We start from the raw sequence: 21421 nt of genomic DNA on the forward strand, positions 1-21421 counted from the left end.
CTTATGGTGATATCATTAGCTCCCATCTATTTTAGTTGGGAAGCTAGGTGGTGCAGTGGATAGAGCTCTTGGCCTGGAGTCAAAAAGATTCATCTTCATGAGTTCAAATCTAAACACGTGGGACCCTGGGCAAGTCACAACCCTGTTTGCCTCAGTTTCCTCATATGTAAAATGAACTGGGGAAGGAAATGGCAAACCACTCCAGTATCTTTACCAAGAAAACATCAAATGGGGTCATGGAGAGTCAGATACAATGAAACATTACACTAGCTTTATGCAGATAATCCTAGATTTACACATAACGGCCTTAATTTCTTTTGATTTGTAGTCCTGGCTCTTTGATTATCCATTAGCTATTTCACCTGGATGTCTCATAACATCTGAGTCCACATGTCCAGCTTTCTCCCTAAATATATTTTGTTCTAACTTGCTTATTTCTGTCAAGGGCCACAATTCTTCTAATTCCTGAGCTTGCAATCTAGAAGTCAATCTTGACCCCTGTTCTGATATTTATTTAATCAGTTGCCAACTCTTGTTGATTCCACCTTTTGAATATCTCTCACGTCTATACCCTTTTTCCCTACTCGCATCACAAACACTAGTTCAGGACCTCATCACCTTTTGCCTCCTAACCAGTCCCTTACTTGTGCTCTCCCTTTATCTAATCTCTCCCCTCTCCAATCCTCTACACAGCTACCAAATTGAAATTCCCAAAGCACAAGTCTGACCATATTTCCCTCCTCAAGAAACTCCAGTTGTTGCCTCTTGCTTTTGGGATAAAATATCTCATTAGTTCAGTCCTTTTTTGTCTGGTCCCAGCTAATCTCTCCAGGCTGATTACAGATTACTCACAGAATTATAGAGTTTGAAGAGGCTGCAGTGACCATATAATTCCATTTACACCTGAAAAGGAATCCCTATTATAACATTCCTGACAAAAGGTCTCTACTGGGTCACCTAGGAGGTATGGTGGATAGAGTATTGGACTTGGAGTCAGGAAGATCTGGGCTCAAATCTTCCTCAGACACTAATCAGAATGATAAACACTGGGCAATTCATTTAACTGCACAGTCTCAGTTTCCTTTTCTGTAAAATTGAGACAACTGTACCTATCTCCCAGGGTTGCTGTGAGGACCAAAGAAGATAATTTATATAAAGTGCTTTGCAAACCTTAAAACAAATAACACGTGTTAGACAAGACTAACTCTGCTTTTGGAAAGTTCTAATTGTTAGGAAGTTTTCCCTGCAATTTAGCCTAAATTTGTCTCTGCAATATCCACCCATTACTCTTATTTCTGCTGTATAAAGCCAAATAGAACAACACTTAATCCTTCTACCTAATAGCCCTTCATAAATATGTGAACACCGCTATCCTATACCCTTAGTGTTCTCTTCTGTAGGCTAAAGATCCTTACTTCCTTCAACTGATCCACATATGACTTAGACTCAAGGTCTTTTACTATTCTGATGGTTCTCCTCTGAATGATCTCCCCTTTATCAATATTCTTAAACTGTCATCCTCAGAACTAATCCTAATACTTAGAGATGTGTTCTGATAAGGGCAGAGTTTTAAAAAAAATCACTTGATCACTGGGAGCTATGTTCTTTAAACCCAACATTACATTAGTTTTTTTGGTTGCCACATCATATTGCTGATTCATATTTGCAATGCATTAAAATATCCAAACCTTTTTCAGGCAAAGTTCCTCTAGCCACACTTTCCCTGTCCTGTATTTGTGGTATTGATTGTTTGAACCAGTGTTAAGACTTTACATTTATCAGGTTCAGACTAGTTAAGACCTTCTACCAACTTGGTATTTAAATATTAATGACAGCTCTTTGAATCCAGCCGTTTAACCAGTTTTGAATCCATCTAATTGTTTTTATTGTCTAGTCCACATCTCTCCATTTTCTCCACAAGAATAGTATGACATGTTTATCAGTGCTGGGTTAAAGATTAGCTAAACTTCATTACATATTTGTATGTATATACATATATGCTTATATATATATAAAATATGAGGCATTTTCATCTATAAGTATAACAACATAAAAGAAGGAAATTTATTCTAGCATGACCTTAACAAAGTCACACAAACTCTATAATCACTGCTTCCTTTTCTAGATTTTCCTTAATGATCTCTTTGTTTTAGATTTTTACCAGTATCTGGAGTCAAGCTCACAGACCTATATAGTTTTCAGACTTAATTTTTTTGAAAATGAAAGGCATTTAACTTTCTCCATGGTCATAGTCCCTTTTCTGGTTTTCCACGGTCTTTCAAAAATCATATCTATCAGTTCTTTCAGTATCTCTGATATTCCAGGTGACTTTTGAATGCTTCAAGGAAACTAGGTACTATTTTACTCTCTATTTTTAAAATTTTATTTAATTGATTAAGGAAATTTTTCCATGTTTACATGATTTGTGTTCATTCCCTCCCCTTCCTTAGCCCATGCTCAATTCCACTGGGTTTTACATGTGTCAGTGATCAAGACCTATTTCCATATTATTGATATTTGTACTAGGGTGATCGTTTAGAATCTACCTCCCCAATCATATCCCCATATACCCATCTGATCAAGCAGTTGTTTTTCTTTTGTGTTTCTACTTTATATTTAACTTGGGTATCAGCTTCCTGTTATTTTTGTTTTGTAATTTCTAGTGCAAGGATCATTCTCCTTGGCAGAGAAATCAGAAACAAAATAATGATTGAGCAGCTCTGCCTTTGTTATTGGTTATAATTGCTCTTCCACTCCAACCAGAAATCCTACCCACTGTTTGAGCTTCTTTTTCTCTGTGTAGTTATTTAAAAAAAAAAAAAGCAAAACACCTCATATTTTTGCTATCTTTATCTTTTCTAACTAGCCTCAGCTAATCTTGAGATTAAACAGTATTATCAGAACTTTACAGGATCATGTCATTATCTTATATTTATCCTGTTACCTGCTTATTGATTTCTGAACATATTTTATAATGAGTTTCCTGTGCATCAACATTCCTTCTCCAAACAGTCCCTCCCTCTCCATTACAAACTCTATACTCCAGTCAAATAATCTTACTTTTATCTTCCCTAGATACACCATTCTATCTGTTTCTGGGATGTTTTTCATTCACTTTATTCCCTGGGCCAACATAGAGGACAGCATGTAGCCCAACTCTCAAATCAAACTGTGAAGGACTTGACCCTTTAGTGCCTGAAACACTTGCTTTGGAAACTGATTGCTAATTGGTGGTTGCCTCAATTGCCCACTGTAGTACATCTAGGACAGGCAATCTCAGTGAGCAGTTATGCCACTCTTGCCTCCCTTTACCAGTTCTAGAATGAAAAGCAAATATTCTTGTCATTGCTCCTGGAAAGGGTGTGTCAATCTACTACTCCTCAATGTCTTCATTTACCATCCCTGTATTTTCCATACCCAAAAAGTCCCTCCCTAGTCACCACTCCCCCATATTTGTTGCCTCCCCAATTAGAATTTGTTTCCCTGAGGGCTTAGCTCAGTGCTTAGCACTAAGTATTAAATCTTTTAGCTTTTTTCATTTTTACTCCCTCTCTGCAAGCTTCTAAGGAATCTCTAGTTTCTTTCAAATTTCAGCTCAAGTGCTACCTTCTTTAGGAGACCTCCTCTACAATTTATAGTGTGAGAGAGCACTGGAGAAGTTGACTTGCCCCAGATCACACCCCAAGTATGACCAAGGCTCCTCTTGAACCCAGAGCTTCCATTCATTGGCCAGCTTCTCTTTTCCTGACTTTCATGTGTATCTGTCTAGTACTCGGTTTATATGATACTTAATAAATATTTGGTTGTTGATTGAACTGGTATGAAACCAAATCGTGCTTAATTTTGCCTAGAGTAAATCTTGTTTAGCCAAAAGAATGGAATAAGAAGGCTTTTGCTCCATAACAGCATTTCTTCCTGCTTGTCCCCAGGATTCCTAGAATATTCATTCAAGCCCATCTAGTCAGCTGCTTGCTCTATTTAAATTTCACAAAGACCCTATAATGAGGAAGAGATTCCGTAGTCCCTCATTTTAGTCTCTGCAGGCCCGGTGCAAATACCAACCGGTCAACCCGATCATGATTGGCTGAAGAATTATCGAAGCGGAGAAAGCACGTGGGCTGGAGGTGGCTCGGTTCCAAAGACTTTTAATTCCAGCTTTTGGTAGTAAGCAAGGAGGAGGACCAGCTGAGCTTTTCTCCACGAAATTTTGTGACGTCATCTACTACAGGCCCGAAAGTTTTGCCCCAACACGGAATCCCCAACTGAACAGAGACTCCCTTTTAAATCGCAGGGACAAAGCTGCCGCCCTGACGCATGGGGTGCAAAATTCCTTCGTTCCCGCTAAGATTGATCGCCCTACATTTGCCGCAAGTCCCCTTCCAACCTCCTCCTATCCCCCACCCCACCCCCAACCAGAAGCCACGGACTTCAAGAACCTCCTTCCTTTGGCCACTGGACGCCCAGTTTCAGCGTATTTCGCGTCTAGTGACCAGTTTTGCCCCTCCAAGCGTGGCGTTCTCCGCGGGTTGTGGGTTGGGTGAGAGTCAAAGCGAGTCCTATGTGTAAAGCAAACTGACCTCAGCAACCAGCACGGCGTGGATGATATATCTTGTAGCCTTGTGCTCAGATCCCAAACGTGTCTACCTACTTCTCTCTGGTAAAGTCTAGTTTCCTTCCCTGTAAAATAAGAGAAGGCATCCGGACGGCACAGGACTTATTTACGTCTCTCAGCTCCGCCCTTTCAAGCCTAAATCTCTACCTTCAACTCTCTCTCTCTCTCTCTCTCTCTTTCTCTCTCTCTCTCTCTCTCTCTCTCTCTCTGCCCTGCCTCCTTTCCGACGGCCCCTCCCCTATCTCTCTCTGCCCCGCCTCCTTTCCGACGGCCCCTCCCCCGGGGACCAAGTCGCGTCCTCAGCCTTCATTCGCGTTTTGAGCCGTCCGTGCCTCCATAGCTGCCTGTAGCCGCAGTTGCGGCGAAGCTGGAGTTACGAGCGCGATGCCCGAGGGACCTGCGAACGGGACTGTGTCCGACTCCTGGGGCTGGTGAGGCGGGGCCCCGGAGCGGGGTTCTATGTAGGAGTGTGTCAGGGTGCTGACTGGAGGCCGGGGATTTCTGGAGAAGTCAAGGGAAAGGAGGCGGAGAAGGGGCTGGACCGGGGTTAGGGTAGTGGGGGAAGGAATGGGGGCTGGAGACCGAGGCGAGAAGCGGCCGGAGCTGGGACAGGGGTCTCCGAACTGTCCCGGCTGGCTTGGTTGGTCCCTTCAACTCTGCGCTCACCACCCGCCCCTCCTACTCCTACCCCCTACCCTTACCGCGGGTTGCCATGGGAACATTCTGGCTCCCGCCGGGGTAGTCCTACCCGCTCCCTTCCCAGGTATGGCACGGATAGATGAGTGGGCCTGACGTTTTGCCACCCCACCCCCGGTTTTCGGGATTTTCCCCCTTTCCTTTCTTATTCTCATTCCTGGAGGTGTTAGGATCCCGTGGGGCCCGTGTGAGGGGGAGGGGACGCAGGAATGTAGCGTGGAGGTAACTGCAGAGCGAGGGGCCGGGGCCCGACTGATGCAGCGACCCCCGCCCATGTAGGTCGGTGCTGGGGCAGATCGGAGGACCCCATGGAGTAAGGAGCCCGTGCCGAAGCAGGGGATCCGCCTGAGGCCCTGCACCTTTCGGGGATCCCTCACCATGATGTCTGTGGAAGGCTCCACCATAACCAGCCGGATCAAGAACCTGCTCAGGTCTCCATCCATAAAACTGCGCAAGAGCAAGGCCGGTAACCGAAGGGAGGACATCAGCACCAAGGTGAGGTTTGGTTCCGTTTCTGGGGGTTGGAAGGAGAGCATAGGGGGAGGGGTCCTGGAGACTGACACTTAAGAGATCAGAGTAGATAAGTGGGAATAAGGCTTCCTGATTTCCAGTCATAGCCTCGCTATAGATTGATTGTGCTTGGGTAAGCTACTTTTCCTGCGGTGACTCAGTTTCCCTTCCTGGGAGGGGATAGTCGTAGCTTGTATGCCTTTTAGAAACTAAATTGTGACTAATGCTCCCTGCGGATTGTTGACTAGCTCGTGAAAATTCGTAGCATCAGGAAAAGGATTATGAAAAAATTTAGCTTAGGGGTTTGGCTTGGCTTTCAGGTGTTCTCCTAGGAAGCCAACTCCAGGACATTAGGCAAATTTATTTATGCTAACTGCTCTGCTTTCATTAGAAATTAGGAAGAAAAAGAAAATGTTAAGAGGTCTGCCTGGTTTTTCCGGAAGTGCTGGCTTAATGGGGTTGATCCATCAGAAATTAGTAGTAGCTCCTTGGTACCTACTGGCAAAATGTAATAATTATTTCATTTCAAAGCCTGGAGGGAGAGGAGGGAGCATTCAGAATGGCTATCATTTGTTACTATAAAAGGATCCTAGGAATTAAACAATGAAGTTAGTCCTTTCTATTTCTTTTCTCCGTTTTCATTTTGTTTTGAGTTCTGGTTCACTTGCTGTACACATTTGCTGAACTCCACAATCTCGGGAATGTCAAAGTAGAGTGAAGTTTGATTCTTGAAGGAAACCGGAACTTCGTTTCCACAGGATCAGATTAGATTTTTTTGTTTTATTAGGCCTGTAAACAAAACAGGTAAAGGATTGCTACTGGGAAAGGCGATTGAAACAGTTACATTTTATTGCTTTGCCTGTATCTGGCAGCAAATCTGAGCAAATCTGGCAGCCAGTGATTTAATGTTTCACTATCCACTGTGGTGGAGTTTTTAAGAGAGCTCTGTTCAGATCCCTGTGCCTCAGGAGATCCTTACTTGGACTCAGTCAGTGGTAAACAGCCTTTCTGTGTATTTTAGTGAAGGAACTGCCCTGGATTGAGACTGACCCCAAGTTTCTGTACAGCTGTAGTTTTGGGGATGTGTGCCCCTCTAGTGGAGTTTGCTATGATCAATATAAATATAGATTTGATCCTGACTCTACTTGTGAGACCTTTCACCAAATCAGTTATACTTCCTTAAGTCTCAGTTTCTTTATCTGTAAATTGAAGGAATTGGTTTAGATGGCCTCCAAGGTCCCTTCTAGCTCTAGTTCTATGGTTTTATTATCTTGTTTGCTTAATTGTTTAGATTAGATTTTATGAATGTTGAGTTATTCTTAGAAATGCAGGTATAGCTCCTTGGCAGGTAGCTTGGAAATGATCAACTTAAATGTGTTTCTGACTTGTTTGTGATGACTGATAATGGTGGAATTTGGAAGCGTTTATAAAGGGAGCTTAGTCAACAAGTAGGGTGGTGCTGGCTCCATTTTTGCCCTGGAAGTTAGAAGGCTATGTGGAAGTTGCAGCTTTCTGGTTCAAGAAGAGAATTATTAATACAGATCTTGTAAAATCATATTTCAAAACAGGAATATAGAAACCATCTTATAACTTTCCCTGACCTGGAGCTATGTGATGATGGAAAAACTTTAGTAAAGTTTATGTACCTTTGACCAAAAAGGGTGAGGCAGCAATCTAAGTGAGTAGGGATTCTAGGAAAGGTCTTTAGTGTCTAAAGAAATAGCAGCTGTTTTGTGTGACTGTATTCCTAAAGACAAGGGCCCATCAGCTGTTTTGAGGATAAGAAATAGCCTTTCAGCTCAGGCAGTTCCTTAAGGCCTTTTTAAAAAAAAATTGCCTATAAAACCTCATGATGGATTATTCAGTTTCTGAAATATGGAACTTGTGAAACTATCCTGATAGTATCATTAGGTTTTCGTGGTCACTGACTGCTGGAGGAACTCCAGTGGTGTTTGTGGGATTAATTCTGCAATAGAATTAAAAATGGGTATAATTGGGCCCTATACTGTCATCTTTTCAGGATGAGAAAGAATAAACAATTCATGTATTGCTTCTCTGGTAACTCAGTGACAATAGGCATTTTTAGCATTTTAAATGGCTTTGAAATTAATAATGAAGGAAAGCTACTGTTTTCCATGTGGGCTTATCTTATTACTATCAGCCCACCAAGTAGAAACACAGAAGAAAAACAACTGCTTGATCACATGGAGTTGATGGGGATATGATTGGTGATGTAGATGCTAAATGATCACCCTAGTGCAAACATCAATAATATGAATAATATGAAAATAACATATAAAACCCAACGGGAGTAGGCGGGAGGAGGGGAGGGAAAACATGAATCACGTAACCATGGAAAAATATTCTAAATTAATTAAATAAAAATTTTCAATTAAAAAAATACTATCAGCCCACTAGTAGGTAAAAACTAGCAATGAACAGAATTGCCATTGTGATAGGGATTTTTCTCCTGTTGGATTTATCCTACCTCTAGCAGAATCTGGGGATTTACTTTATTTGAAACTTGATTGTAATATTCTACTTTGGAAGCATATCCAACCAGGGAATCTTTTCTAATCCCTGGACCTTCAGAATTCAACAGAAGAGAGAATAAATATTGCTACCTGCAATTGAGTAAAGACGACATTATCATCTTAGGGTTTTGTTTTTTTTTTTATCAGAAAGCTGAGATGCCAAGCAATGACTCCATTCTAGAGAAGCCTTTGTGGATTCTCTAAAAGCTGCTGAAAGTTGAAAAGTTTTCATAGTTTCTGAATTGTTATTTTATTACAGATTAGAACTGAAGGCTTTGATATTCCATTAATTAAATTTATAGTTAAATAATAATAGTTAAATTATCTATTAAGCTACCTGGACTCAATCAAAATATGGGTACCTACACTGTATGTCTTGCACAGTATTAGACACTGGAGAGAATTACAAAAGGAATAGAAGATCTAGCAGTCCCCATCCTCAGGGCTTCTATTTTAGTTAAGAAGGTAGAATGCATTAGAGAAACTTTATAAAAATGTTCTTTAGATGGATTAGTTGTGTCAATAAATGCAAATGATATATTGCATAGGTTTAAGGGATACTAAGGAAAATACACTAAAGAAGTTAGTATTAATCATGACAAGGTTATTCAAGAAGAGGTGAATTTTGAATAAAGTTTTGTGGAGATAAAGGACATTGGTTGATAGACAAATGTGGGGAGAGTATTCCAGGAAAAGGGGAAGGCCATGTACAGAACAGAGGGCATAACAAATAAGTTGTAGGAAGAGAATAACATCAGTTTGGGAGGAGAGAAGCATTGAGATAGGAGAGTGATGGAAAAATGAAGTTGTTGGAACTATTGTGGGGAAGAATTAAGGGGCTATGGAATAGAGGACTCTTCTAGGCCTTTCCAACAATGTGAAGCATTTCAATTTCAATAGGGCAGTGATTAGAAACCCTCTTTTTGATGACCCTCATTGCCATTTTATTGCACATTAGAAATACTTTGCATACATGTCTAGACAAGTAGAAACTGGAATTTTGATTTATATTGTGCATATAAATATATAGACTGCTGGCCTGCACGAGACTTTTTGTAACTACTTTTGACTCTAGTGAAAATAAGGAATTGAGGACAATGAATGCATGGCCCTTTGTATGATATGATAAAAAATGGTAATTGAGGAAAGGGAGATCGATAGAAGACTTTTCCCCCCTCCCCTAATCTAGGTGTAAAATGATTAAAAATTGGCTTAGAGTACTAGCTATAAAAATAGAAAGGGGGCTCAAGAAGTATTCCAGAGAAAGGGCTACACACATTCATGTAGTTTGGATATAGGAACCAAAATGATTATTCAAGAATGTGAACCAAAAGGAGCTATTGTGTAGTTATTGATGATCATAAAAAAATTGACTAAGAATGTTTGTTTAGTGTGGAAGATGATGAGCTTACTTTTGTATGTAATGAGTTTTAAATGTCTGTAGGACATTATTTACTTGAACAGATTTATTGACTATTACATTCAAATTGTTAGGGTTAGGCACTGTAGAGTATACAGAGGAAAACAGTGTGTTTAAAAAAAAAAACAACCTATTAATCTGGCTGGGATTAAATGCTATTCCTCCTGGAGATAGGAAAATTAAGTAAGAAAATTAAGTAATTCCCCTTAAAGTCTTATGTTTCCAAACCTTACCTTTTCATTATGTATTAATTTCCCCAGAGTTATAGGGTAGTATTGAAGCTTAGTCACATCTTCATGAATCTTTGTGGGTTGCATAGAGAAGAAAGGTTGAAATATTTTTATTTAGGTTGTTACTGAATATTTATTATTTCCTATGTATAACTAGTTAAGGAGACTCTAGAATCTGATTGCTTTGTGGGGATAGAAGCTTTCTAATCTTCAAAGCCCTTGACATCTATCTGGATGGCAGGACTCTGCATGTTACTAGTTTATCACCCAGGTCCCTAATTGGAGTTCTTTATCCTTTTTGAGCATCTTACAGCAGTATTGTGTCATCTTTCTCTTTTTGAGGATCTTATATCAATTTTGTGTCATCTATGAGGTATCAGAATGCTACTATATAATACTTTAGACTTTGCAAAGCACTTTTATGTATGTTGTCTAGTTCTAATCCTAAAACCAACCCCAGAAAGTAATAATACTCATGGATTTAGAGCTGGAACTTAGAGCTGGCCTTAAAGATCAGTGAGTCCAACAGCTTCATTTTGTAGATGAAGAATCTCCAGCTCAGAGGAATTAAGTGTCTTGATTGGTTATACAGCTAGTAAATGTTAGTAATAAGATTTAACTAGGTCATCTGACTTCAGGCCCAACACTCTTTCTTTACACCACAATGTGGCTCTTTGGCATTTGTCTAATAGGACATTATTGTAATTACCCTGGAAACTCCAATGTCAGTGATGGCTCTTTAAGCAAAAGTTATTAACTTTTTTGGTGTCATAGACCTCTTTTGTCTGGTGACACTTCTAAACCCCTTCTCTGAAGCACCTAGGTGACAAGACCCAAGTTCTAATCTAGTTTGTTGTCCAAGGCAAGTCACTTTACCTCTGACTACCTTAGTTTCCTCAGCTGTAAATTAGGGACAATAGCAAGTACTTCACAGGGTTGTTGTGAGTATCAAATAATATTTGTTAAGTACTTTACATAGTTCCTGACACAGAGTAGGCCTTTAATGCTTATTCCTTTCCCCCTTCCCCTCAATTGTTTTTAAATACATAAAATAAAATACATAAGACTCATAGGAAACTAAAAGGAAAGCGAAAATAAAGATGTAATTTTTTTCTCATCCAGGTTTACAAATCCTCTGAAAAATATCAGCTAATCCCAGATTAAGAACTCTTAGTCTAAACGTTTGACTTCAAATGCCTTAGATTCAATCCTGGCTCTGGGAGCTTTAATAAGTTAGCAGAAGCTTTCTGTGGGGAATAGGAATAAGGAACTCTGAAATAATTTCTACCGTCAAGTTCAATTCTCACTATCCTGATTCTTTTCTGTGTCAAACACTGGCGGCCCATTCCCATGCTCAATTGACTAAATCAAGGGACACAGTTACCAACAGCTCTTATCCTGTATTTCTTCTGTGTGCTACCTTGGGCAAGCCCTTTCTGAATTTTTTTTTTATCTCTAAATGTATGTTTGCTTTACTGGGTCAGTGAAATAATGAAACACTTATTTGTAGAATGTAATAAGATCTTCAGAACAAATATTATAAAATGGAGATTGTCTCCTGGAATCTTAATTGATGTTTTTATTAGCCTTTGGAAAGAATTGCAGCAGAGTTGGGAGTTTCTTTCTTTGATTGGAACCTAGTACCTTTTCCTCTACTGCCTAAAATAGCACAGGCATGTAGAGTCCCAAATTGGCTTACAAAACCTTCCCTGGTCTGCTGGCTTTTACCACAGTAGGAATTAACAGCCCTGCTATTTTCCAAAATCCCCATTGTAAATTAGAACAAATGCTTTGGGTCAGTTTCTGTCTCTGTTTTGTTTCTGTTGAGAGATTCCTAATATCTTCAGGGTGAACATCAATATTTCTCTCTCCCACTAGGTAACTCTACCTACATTCTCATATTCTAACTCATGAAAATATTAGCTGATATGGCTCTATATTGATCTCTATACCTTCTCCTCTTAGCCCAAAACTGGACTTACTGCTGTTTCCCCTACTTTTGTTTGGAAAACTGCTGAAGGCCTGAAATTCAGGACAGTATTAATTCAAAACAACTTTCTAAGAGACCTTGTCTTTATTTCTGTTCATAGAGTACATTTTGTTTTCACTTCATATTTAGACAGTAATCATGATAGAAAAAATAAAGTGCTTACAGCATTTTGAATTTGATTGCTCAGTCACTTGCCCTATGCACTATTTTTTCAGATGCCATAATATGTCACTGGGCATTTCTAGATTCTTCATCTCTTTCCTAAATAGTACTTAATAGTTACTAGCATTTTGGACATAGGATTAGAGTTGTTGTGGATTGTCATTTTTGGAAGTTTGCAGTTACATTTGTGTTTATTGAGACTTTGTGGGGTGGCTAGGGAGCATAATGGACAGAGCTTCAGCCTTGAAGACAGGAGGACCTGGGTTAAAATCTGACCTCAGATACTTCCTAGCTGTGTGACCCTGGACAAGTCACTTAACTCTGCCTACTCCTTGCCACTCTTTTGTCTTAGAATTGATACTGTGACAGAAAGTAAAGGTTAAAAAAAAAGACTCCAGCTGCCTAACTAATGTTTAGTTTTATGAACTCATTGACATGTTTATTCCTTCCATAGCAGCAGATTATAACCTCTTTACAATTTAGGCTTTATTAGTTAAGGTGCTAGAAAAATTTGTCATTTGGTCTGCTAATGATATCCTCTAAATTTAGTAGGTTTCTAAGGTCCATCATTGTACTTGTACTAATCCTTTCCAGCTTTGTAGAACCTGCCAGAGCTTAAGTTCTACTAACATAGCCCCAAATCAAAACACTGTGATGTTTCAGAGTCAGATATTAGGGGAAAACCTAAGAAATATGCATATTATTTTTTATTCTAGCCCCAACCTTCTCACCTCTCTCTCTTAAAAAAGTGTTGTGAATGTGTGAAACAGGATCTTGTATGGGTCCATAGGATTGGTATGTGCAAATGTTCAGATTTTCCAAGTCTTGGTTTACTTTTTGTCAGTGATTGTATCAGCAAGATCTTCATTACCGGAGAGGCCATAACATTTTCCTTTGGTATTGAAGGACATTTAAAGAATATGCCCAGGATATTGGTTAACGTCACTTCTCCATCTAAACAATAAATTCTATCCCTCCCATTTTAGAGAGAACTTCTATAATACTTACTTTCCCTTCAAATTGCTATAGAGGCAAGAATTTTCTATTCTGTTAGTTACTGTATTTGCCTTGCTAACACTTAGCTTCCTACAAGGCTGGAATTAAGTTGAGTGTTGTATTATTTGTGTCCCCTGTTCCTTTCATTTCTAGCTGATGCACTTCAGTTGGAGATCTTAGAGTGGTCTTTTGTGATGGTCCATGACCAAGTTCTGGTCTTGCAGTCCTCTTTCTGAGAAATTTTGATAATATACTTGATGCTGAAGTCTCCCATGTATTTCTAGAATTGAATATCAGTCAGTCAACAAGCATTTATTAAACACTTATCAGGCACTGTGCTAAGCTCTAGGGGATACAGAGAAAGGCAAAATTTCAGAAAGAGTCCCTGCCTTCAAGGAGATTATATTCTAATGGGGAAAACAGCATGTAAATGAAAAGGTAAATGCACAATATATACAGAGTAAAAGAAGGCTTGAGTGGCTTAGGAGACAGGGAAGGCCTCTTGCAGAAGACAGTGTTTGAGATGGATATTAAAGGAAGCCAAGGATATCAAGAAGTGGAGGTGCGAAGGGAGAGTATTATAGGCAAGCAGAGACAGTCAGTGCACAAGGATAGAGAAGAGAGCTGAAGTGTGTGAGGAGCATCGAGTAGACTGTTGTCACTGTATTGTAGAGTATGTAGAATATAGGAAGATTTGAAGACTTGAAAGAAGATTTGAATGGGGGTATCTAGGTGGCTCAATGGATACAGTAGGCCCTTACCACTCTTCTGGCTTAGAACTGATAGTACTGATTCTAAGACAGGTTAAGATTTGGAGGTGTAAGGGCCAGAATGTAAGGGGTTAATATAAAAGGTTGAACTAGATTATTTAAGAATAGGGTCACCAGGAATTTAATCAATTCCAAAATGACTTTTTTTAGCAATTTATAAAATAATAGAAAGAGTGAAAGTAAGAAAATCAGATAAGGAATAGGGTAAGATATCTAACCTACATACTAAGTTTTTTGCTCCAGCCCCTGGCCCAACCCAGGCAGGGCTAATTAGTCCTTAGCTAGAGGGGTCTCAGCCTTGAGTGGAGGACCCAAGGATGCACGAAGCCTCTCACAAGAGGGGATGCCTCTCCTGAGGCTAGTCCCTTCAGAAAAATCCAGGAAACGAGTCAGCCTTTTTCACTCACACCATGTGATAGTTCTAGGAAAAAAAATCCCAGAGCAGTCTGAGGTCTCAAGCTGAGCTCCTTCAAGATCAAGTTCAAGGCCAAAGACAACTTCACAAGAAGTTCTTCTCATTTTTAAAGACCATTCCTTTTCGTCACTTCCTGTGACTTCCTTCCATTTTCTGTGTATCAATTACAGCTAAAGCTTTGCTTAGGACTGCCCAGGGGGTAGTCAGTCAATTCTGATTTGTCACCCACTATTGCACACGTAGGTCACAGACCTCTCCCACTCAAGTGTAAGTGGGGTATGTATGATTCTGGTGATTAAATCTAAAAATGGGCAGGGGGGAGTTAATCCTATCTTGACAGAGGCAAAAAAAAAAGGATATGAAGGGAAGGAGATTTAAAATGTATCAAGGAGCTTAAATGTCAATGAGAGGATGTTATATTTGATCCTGAATATAGGAAGGAACCACTGGGTTTTATTGAAGAGGGCTGATAACATAGAAAATAACTTCATATTTGAATTCATTAGACTAATCTGCCTATCTTTAAGTGCCCTGACCAGGTTCCCACTTTTCCTCTATGAGATCTGAATTTCTAGGGACCCAAATGACCATATTGGAATTAGTCACAACTTCTGCTTGGCGGAGGAGCTGGTCTTGTGAGAAATGTCCTCAGGTGAGGGGAGGAGGGGAGCAGCCCTCTCCAGCATGTGTGCCATAGGTTTGCCAACACAGCTATAAGGGATAAGAGGAAGAAAAGGTTAGCTTTGAGTTTTTCTGTACTCCTCAGATCTTACCTAATACTTCATTTGCACTTTTCAGTGCCCTTATATATTATTGGCATATTAGTATTACATGAATATTACAGGTATCCCTTCTACATCATGACTTTTCCCATCATGGTTTTGATACATCACATAAGAAATTAAATGGAAATATGGAGAGAGTTTTGTGGAAATGTGAAGGCCAGCAGGGACAGAAAAAGTTTAGAAACTCAGAAATGCATAAAATATACATATAGTACTATATAATATTATCATATTTAATTTTTTTTAATCCTGTAAATGAATGCAATTTCTTTTTTAAAGTTAAAATAATGAAAAAAAATTGCAAAAAGAATGCAAAAGCCAGTGGATAATACACAGAATGGAAATGTAGAGAGCTTAAAAAGTTTAGTAACTCATAAATGCCTAAAATGAATATACTGTTATATATAATATCTGTATAGTATATATTTAACTGTTTAATAACATATATGAACAGCTATATAATATTTTTTCTTAAAATTAAATATGTAGCAAAAGAATTGAGATGCCACAGGCTAATATGAGTACTAGTGGGGAATTCAAAGGTTATTTTTTTTAAATGTCTTGTTACACATACAATATGTTTAGTATCATTTTCCTCAAATTTGGTTCATTTTAAAATTTTGTTTCTTTCTTATTTTTAACCCTTACCTTCTGTCTTAGAATCAATACTGTATATTGGTTCCAAGGCAAAGAAGAGTGGTAAGGGTTAGGCAGTTGGGGTTAAGTGACTTGCCCAGGGTCACATAGGAAGTATCTGAGGCCACATTTGAACACAGGACCTCCCATCTATCTGTCCACTGAGCCATCTACCTGCCCCTGGTTCATTTTTTAAAAACATTTCATATTTTGTATTCTTACACTTTTTCATATAGTAGTTTTTTTTTATAACATTGATCTACAACATAGCCTATGACCAGATACTTAACTCAAATTTTTCAATTGATGATTGTAAGTGCCCTATAAAAGAAAAAGAAAAAAATCAGACTTTTTCTCTGATACAAAAGGAGGACCAAAAAATTTTACATGGATTTTCCTAATTGGTGGCACACCTCTAACCCCTGAGATATGGAAAGGAGGCCTGTATTTGCTTATGAGACAAAGCTCCATGATAGCTGCAATTGACCTAATCTTTGTTATCTTCCCTAGTGCCCAAAATAATGTTTTGTATGTAATAGGAATTTGATAAATTTTCAAGAAATAAATTGACTTGAATAAGTTGCAAACTTATGTGTGAAGATCATGGGTAACCCAGAATATTGATGCTACTTGATTCCCTAATCACTCTGTGGTGAAGGAGATAGAATTTCTGATTCAAAAAAACCACCATTAATCTACTCCCCCTTTTCTTTTTACTACCTCTTAAAAGATGGTTTTTACTAGTTTAAAAAATAATTTTAAAGCATTTGTCCACAATTTTTCATCTCTAACAGGTTTTCTCCACCCCCCAGTTCCTTGTCTTTCTGAGTTATTAGCCCCATTTCTAGTACTGTGCAGTCTGCTAGTCAGTGTGGAGTGTGGACACGAGGAAAGACTGATGCAGACAGAGTGCAACTGTGTAATTTTCAGCTGACCATAAACCACAACCAGTTGCTGTCTCTCTGTCCAAAGAATATGGACAGAAAGAAGTTATGATTGGTGTTTTTTGTGGTAATTGGAAACTCTTCTATCCATCAGTAGTTAGGTTGGAAGGGCATCCATCTCTGCTAAGGCTGCTCTGCCCGTCTCCTTCTCTGGACTTCTCTTTCACATCAAGTTTTGCTTGTGCCCAGGACAGAGCAGAGATCTTCCATTTTAATTTTTTTAACTTAATTAATAATGGACATATAAATTGTGTCCAAATGGCAGATAGTATCCATAGAGGAAACTAGAGTGGACATTGGTGATAAGAGTGTTGATAGTTGGGGTTTCAGGGAACAGGAAAAGGAGTATAAGCTACATTGCCCAACTCCTTACCTGTCTTTTAGTTGCTGCTCCAGTAAGTAGTGATAGCAATTAAGAGGTGGGTGTAAGATTTTCCCTATTCTCCCAGGTAGTTGACTTACCAAATATAAGGAGAGGCAGCTCCTACAGTCTGGTGAATTGGATGAGGGCAGCAGTTTTTTTCTTACCTTGATAAGGAAAGTTTTTATTCACAATGTATGAGTCAGAAAGGTAACACAACAGCAAATAAAGATTTGGGATAGCAATTTTGTGATTGTTGTAGGAAAGGTCTAGGTGTGTGTTCAGAAAATTTGATCCTCTGGGGAGTTTGAATTGTTGCTTAGATGACATCACACCAGCTGAGAAGTGTGTGTCTCCTTTAGTGCCTCTTCTGTGGTTCACCTTCAGGGTAAGCCAGAAAAGGGAGATCTGTAAGTGCTAGAGGATACCAAGCATGGCTAGGACCAGGGGTAGCATGAAAGCAACCAGTGTGACAAGTAGCCTTGTCAATCTTTTTAGACTAGGACCTGTTCTTAGCTTCCCCTCAGGGGACTGACTGGGCCACTGACTTTCCTTGGTGGCTTCTGGTTTTGGAACATGAACTTGGGACTGAACCTGGTAGTAAGATTGGGAGGAGCTGGGCTCAAAACCTGCAGCTCCAGGCTGTACGAGTTTGCCTTTGCTCTAGTCTCAGCCAGGTATAGAATGCATTTGAACTACTGACTATTTGCTATTGCTTGGGGGTATGGGAAGGGTGCTTGGAGAGCTTTTCCTGCCTTCCTGGCTGTGTTCTGCCTTAAGAGCCATGACAGTGGTGGCTGGGCCCAGGTCTTTCCCTCAGAAGTCTTAGGAAATGTTTTCTGGGAGATCATAATCTACCTGTCTCCTCCTTGCCATCAATTCAGTACTACCAGGGAACTTTCTTCTGCTTTGGTGGCACTTTCCACCTCCCCCTGCTTATAACAGTTTTGTGCTTTTTGATATGGATTCTTCTGTATCCAACTTTTTTTCATCTTCTCATTTCTTTTCTTTTGACTGTAAATAGCAGTGGCCTATTTCCAGCTTGTATTCTTGCCAGTGTTCTCAGTGTCTAGGACCTTAATTGTTGAAGGATGGTTAACATCTCTTTGTAACAACAGGTACTATAGGATAAAATTGCAGGGCCAAGGGTGAACCATTCAGAAAATATTTGCCTGTGAACTTGTCAGAGAAAACCATGAAAGTGTTTTAAATACCTGGATAGATCAGAAAGTATTGAAATAATAATCTAATTTTTAGTAGCAATACCTATAAGTATTGGAATAAATGATTCCTTCTTTTGAACTAATATTAAATTAAGAGGATGACATTTTAAAAAGTCAGAAAGGGGGCAGCTAGGTGGCTCAGTGGACAGAGATCCAGGCCTGGAAATGGGAGGTTCTGGGTTCAGATTTGGCCCCAAGACACTTCTTAGCTGTATGACCATGAGCAAGTCACTTAAACCCAATTGTCTAGCCCTTACTAAGCTCTTTTGCCTTGGAACTAGTACTTAAGATTTGATTCTAAGAAAGAAGGTAAGGGTTTTTTAAAAAAGGTCAAAAAGCTGTATTTCAATCTTTGAATAAACAGGAAGAGCAAAGGGAATACTGAATCAGCATAACCCAGTATTTTATATCTCATGTTGAGCTGAATGAAATGTTTTATTTTTTGTTTTTAAAAATCAGGATCAATTACATTAAAATTACATTAAATTACATTAAAAAACTGTCAGACTGATTAATTCTAATGACCAGTCTCAGTCTCCAAGAAGAGATTCTTCTTTCCCCTCAGTAAAGAGGTGCAGCTATAGACTATGGTATATAGACTGTCAGACACAGCTGGTTTTGCTTAAATATCTCTTTGTTACAGGGTTTTTTGGATAATGGTATTTGGGGCAGGGAGGGGACATAGGGAAATTACAGTGGTATAAAAAACAAGGCAGCAAAAAACCTAAAAACAAACAAGCCATTTCACATTTAAAGCTAAAATTGTTCGTTAAAATAAATGTTTCATTAAAAATAATTATGAATATTATTTAAATTATAATTTACAGTTGTAATTAATTTGGTTGAAAATATATATCCAATATAACAAGCTTGCTAGTTGAGGAATTTAATTTGTTATTTTTCCTATTTATGTCTTCTTCCTGCTTCATGATAAAAAAAAAAAATCTGTTTAACCTACTTGGAGATAATTCACTTCATATTTTATTTCACAAATATTTACTTTAGTAAGCTTTTGTAAATAAGATGACAAAACTTTGACTTTTTGGTCCACTAGTTTGCATCTTATTTCAATACTTGGAAGATCTGTTATTTTTGTTAGTGTGGGTTATCCTTTGGCCAAAAAAAGTCATGATTCTTCTTCCCCAAAGTAGACGGGCTTGATGAGCAGCCATGGCTGAAAAATTTGTCCCCTTTGTGATCAGCCCTTGGTTAGTTAGATTGTCCTTCACATAATACATAGGTGAACCTCCAAATCACCCTCCTAAATCTTTTTAGCTTGGTATCAGACCTGTTAAGCCTAGTTTTCAAGAACCCTGAGTTACCTTCATACTGAAGTATTAGTGGGGAAATATGCACATTAGTCTGGAAGAAACCAAAGCAAATCATTGTTGTAAAATATATAGTTGTATACATGTATGCATATGTATTTACATATGTGTATATATGCATATACACATAATTCACATATATATTATCTTCAAAAAAGATTTGTATTTTTTTGTACAAGGCACAGAATTATAAGTATGGATGGGAAAGGCATGGTTAAGTAACAGTTTTTCTGAAAAAGACTTAGTAGACTGCAAATTGACCGTAGTTTGGTGTGGCAGCTTAAAAAATGAATTCCATCTTGGACTTCTTTGAGAAATGTAATTTCTAAGTATAGTCCTTATATACTCTGCTGTAGTCAGACCAGATCTAAAGTATCATAGTGTTTAGTTCTGGGTAGTTCAGAAGGGTATTGATAAACTGGAAAGCATCTAGAGGGAGGGTAACCAGGATAGCAAAAAGCCTTAAATTCAAATTATATAAGGGTCAGTTGAGGCAACTGAAGGTTTTTAACTTGGAAAAGAGAAGGCTCAGGGTTAATGTGATAAGTATGCTAAAGAAGGATTTGTCTTACTCTGTTGCCCTTATATAATAGAATTGGGAGCAACGAGTAGAAATTGCAAAGAAAAATTTTAGATTTTATATCAAGAAAAACTTCCCAACAGATGTATTTGTCCCAAAGTAGAAGAGACTTCCAGAAAGGGGGGGGGGGTTCCTTTTCTCTGGAGATCTTCAGATAGAGTGAAGGACCTTTTCTAGTCAGGTATTAGAAATTCCTTTTGGATCTGGCTTGGACTAGAGAACCACTGAAGTCTCTTCTAGCTCTCAGTTTTGTGATTCTGTGTCCTGTTTTCAAACCTGCCCTTAGTATTGGCCCTGGCACATATTTGTGACATTCTAGAATTTCTCTCTTCAATATAGTTAAGTTCACTTTATAGAAGCCCAGGAGCAGAATGGAATAGGGTAGTAGCCAGTGTTATCCCCAACATGAAAAAAAAATCATTCATATATGAGAGGAATCCATCTTGTTATAACAGTACTAACTAGGGATTTTGAAGATTTGCATTCTAGCCCCAACTCTGCCTTTTGCCAGCTGAGGAGGACCCTCCCCTTAATCCCCCCAATATTCCCCTTGCCCCAGCCTCTGTTTCCTCATCTGTAAAGAGGGGATAATGATATCTGCCCTACCTACTTCCCAAGAGTTGTGACATTTAAATGGATGATACATTTTAAAAGTGGTGGTGGTATTTGACATTATGGAGAAATGCAAAGATTTAGAAGATGGCTCTTGCCTTCAAAGAATACATGGGGTCAGCTAGGTAGAACAGTGGACAGAGCATCTAGAAGTGGCCTGGAAGACCTGGGTTCAAATCTGGCCTCAGAGACTTCCCAGCTGTGTGAGCATGGGCAAGTCACTTGATTCTGATTGCCTAGCCCTTACCCCTCTTCTGTCTTAGAATTGATACTAAGACAGAAGGTAAAAGTTTTTTTTTTTTTTAAAGAATATACAATCTAGTAGGGGAGATATGGCCCATACATAAATATCTATAGACCAAGGTAGCACAGATTATTATTTCTCTGCAAGGATAATGGTAGAGGAAGAAGAGAGACTGGAAAAGACTCTAAAGGTGGTTCAATCAATCGATAAGCATACATTACGTGTCAGGCACTGTGATAAGTACTGGGGACAGACAAAAATAAATTAGTTCTTGCCTTCAAATAGCTTATTTTCCATGGAGGGAAGACAACCTGTAAATAGATAAGTCTATGCAAAATTAATAGGAGATATTTTCTAGGGGAGGAACTAACAG

The 21421-nt window shown here is 38.9% G+C and overlaps 1 protein-coding gene across 9 annotated transcripts in view; it reads left to right on the forward strand.

Annotated features, from left to right (window-relative positions):
• The first annotated feature begins 4885 nt into the window (after positions 1-4885).
• The window catches only part of LOC100032946 (mitogen-activated protein kinase-binding protein 1), a 118487-nt gene continuing 101951 nt past the window's right edge, over positions 4886-21421 (forward strand). For 7 of the 9 annotated variants that reach the window (XM_056810307.1, XM_056810309.1, XM_056810315.1 and 4 more), the window contains exons 1-2: positions 4886-5043; positions 5588-5803. In XM_056810307.1, coding sequence (XP_056666285.1) covers positions 5687-5803 — 117 coding nt within the window. In that variant the 5' untranslated portion in view covers positions 4886-5043; positions 5588-5686. Of the gene's footprint in view, positions 5044-5355; positions 5376-5587; positions 5804-21421 lie in introns of those variants that run through there. The other 2 variants (XM_056810308.1, XM_056810314.1) reach the window with 2 other exon arrangements.

The sequence above is a fragment of the Monodelphis domestica genome, chromosome 1 (assembly GCF_027887165.1).
Source record: "Monodelphis domestica isolate mMonDom1 chromosome 1, mMonDom1.pri, whole genome shotgun sequence".
NCBI classification, from domain to species: Eukaryota; Metazoa; Chordata; class Mammalia; order Didelphimorphia; family Didelphidae; genus Monodelphis; species Monodelphis domestica.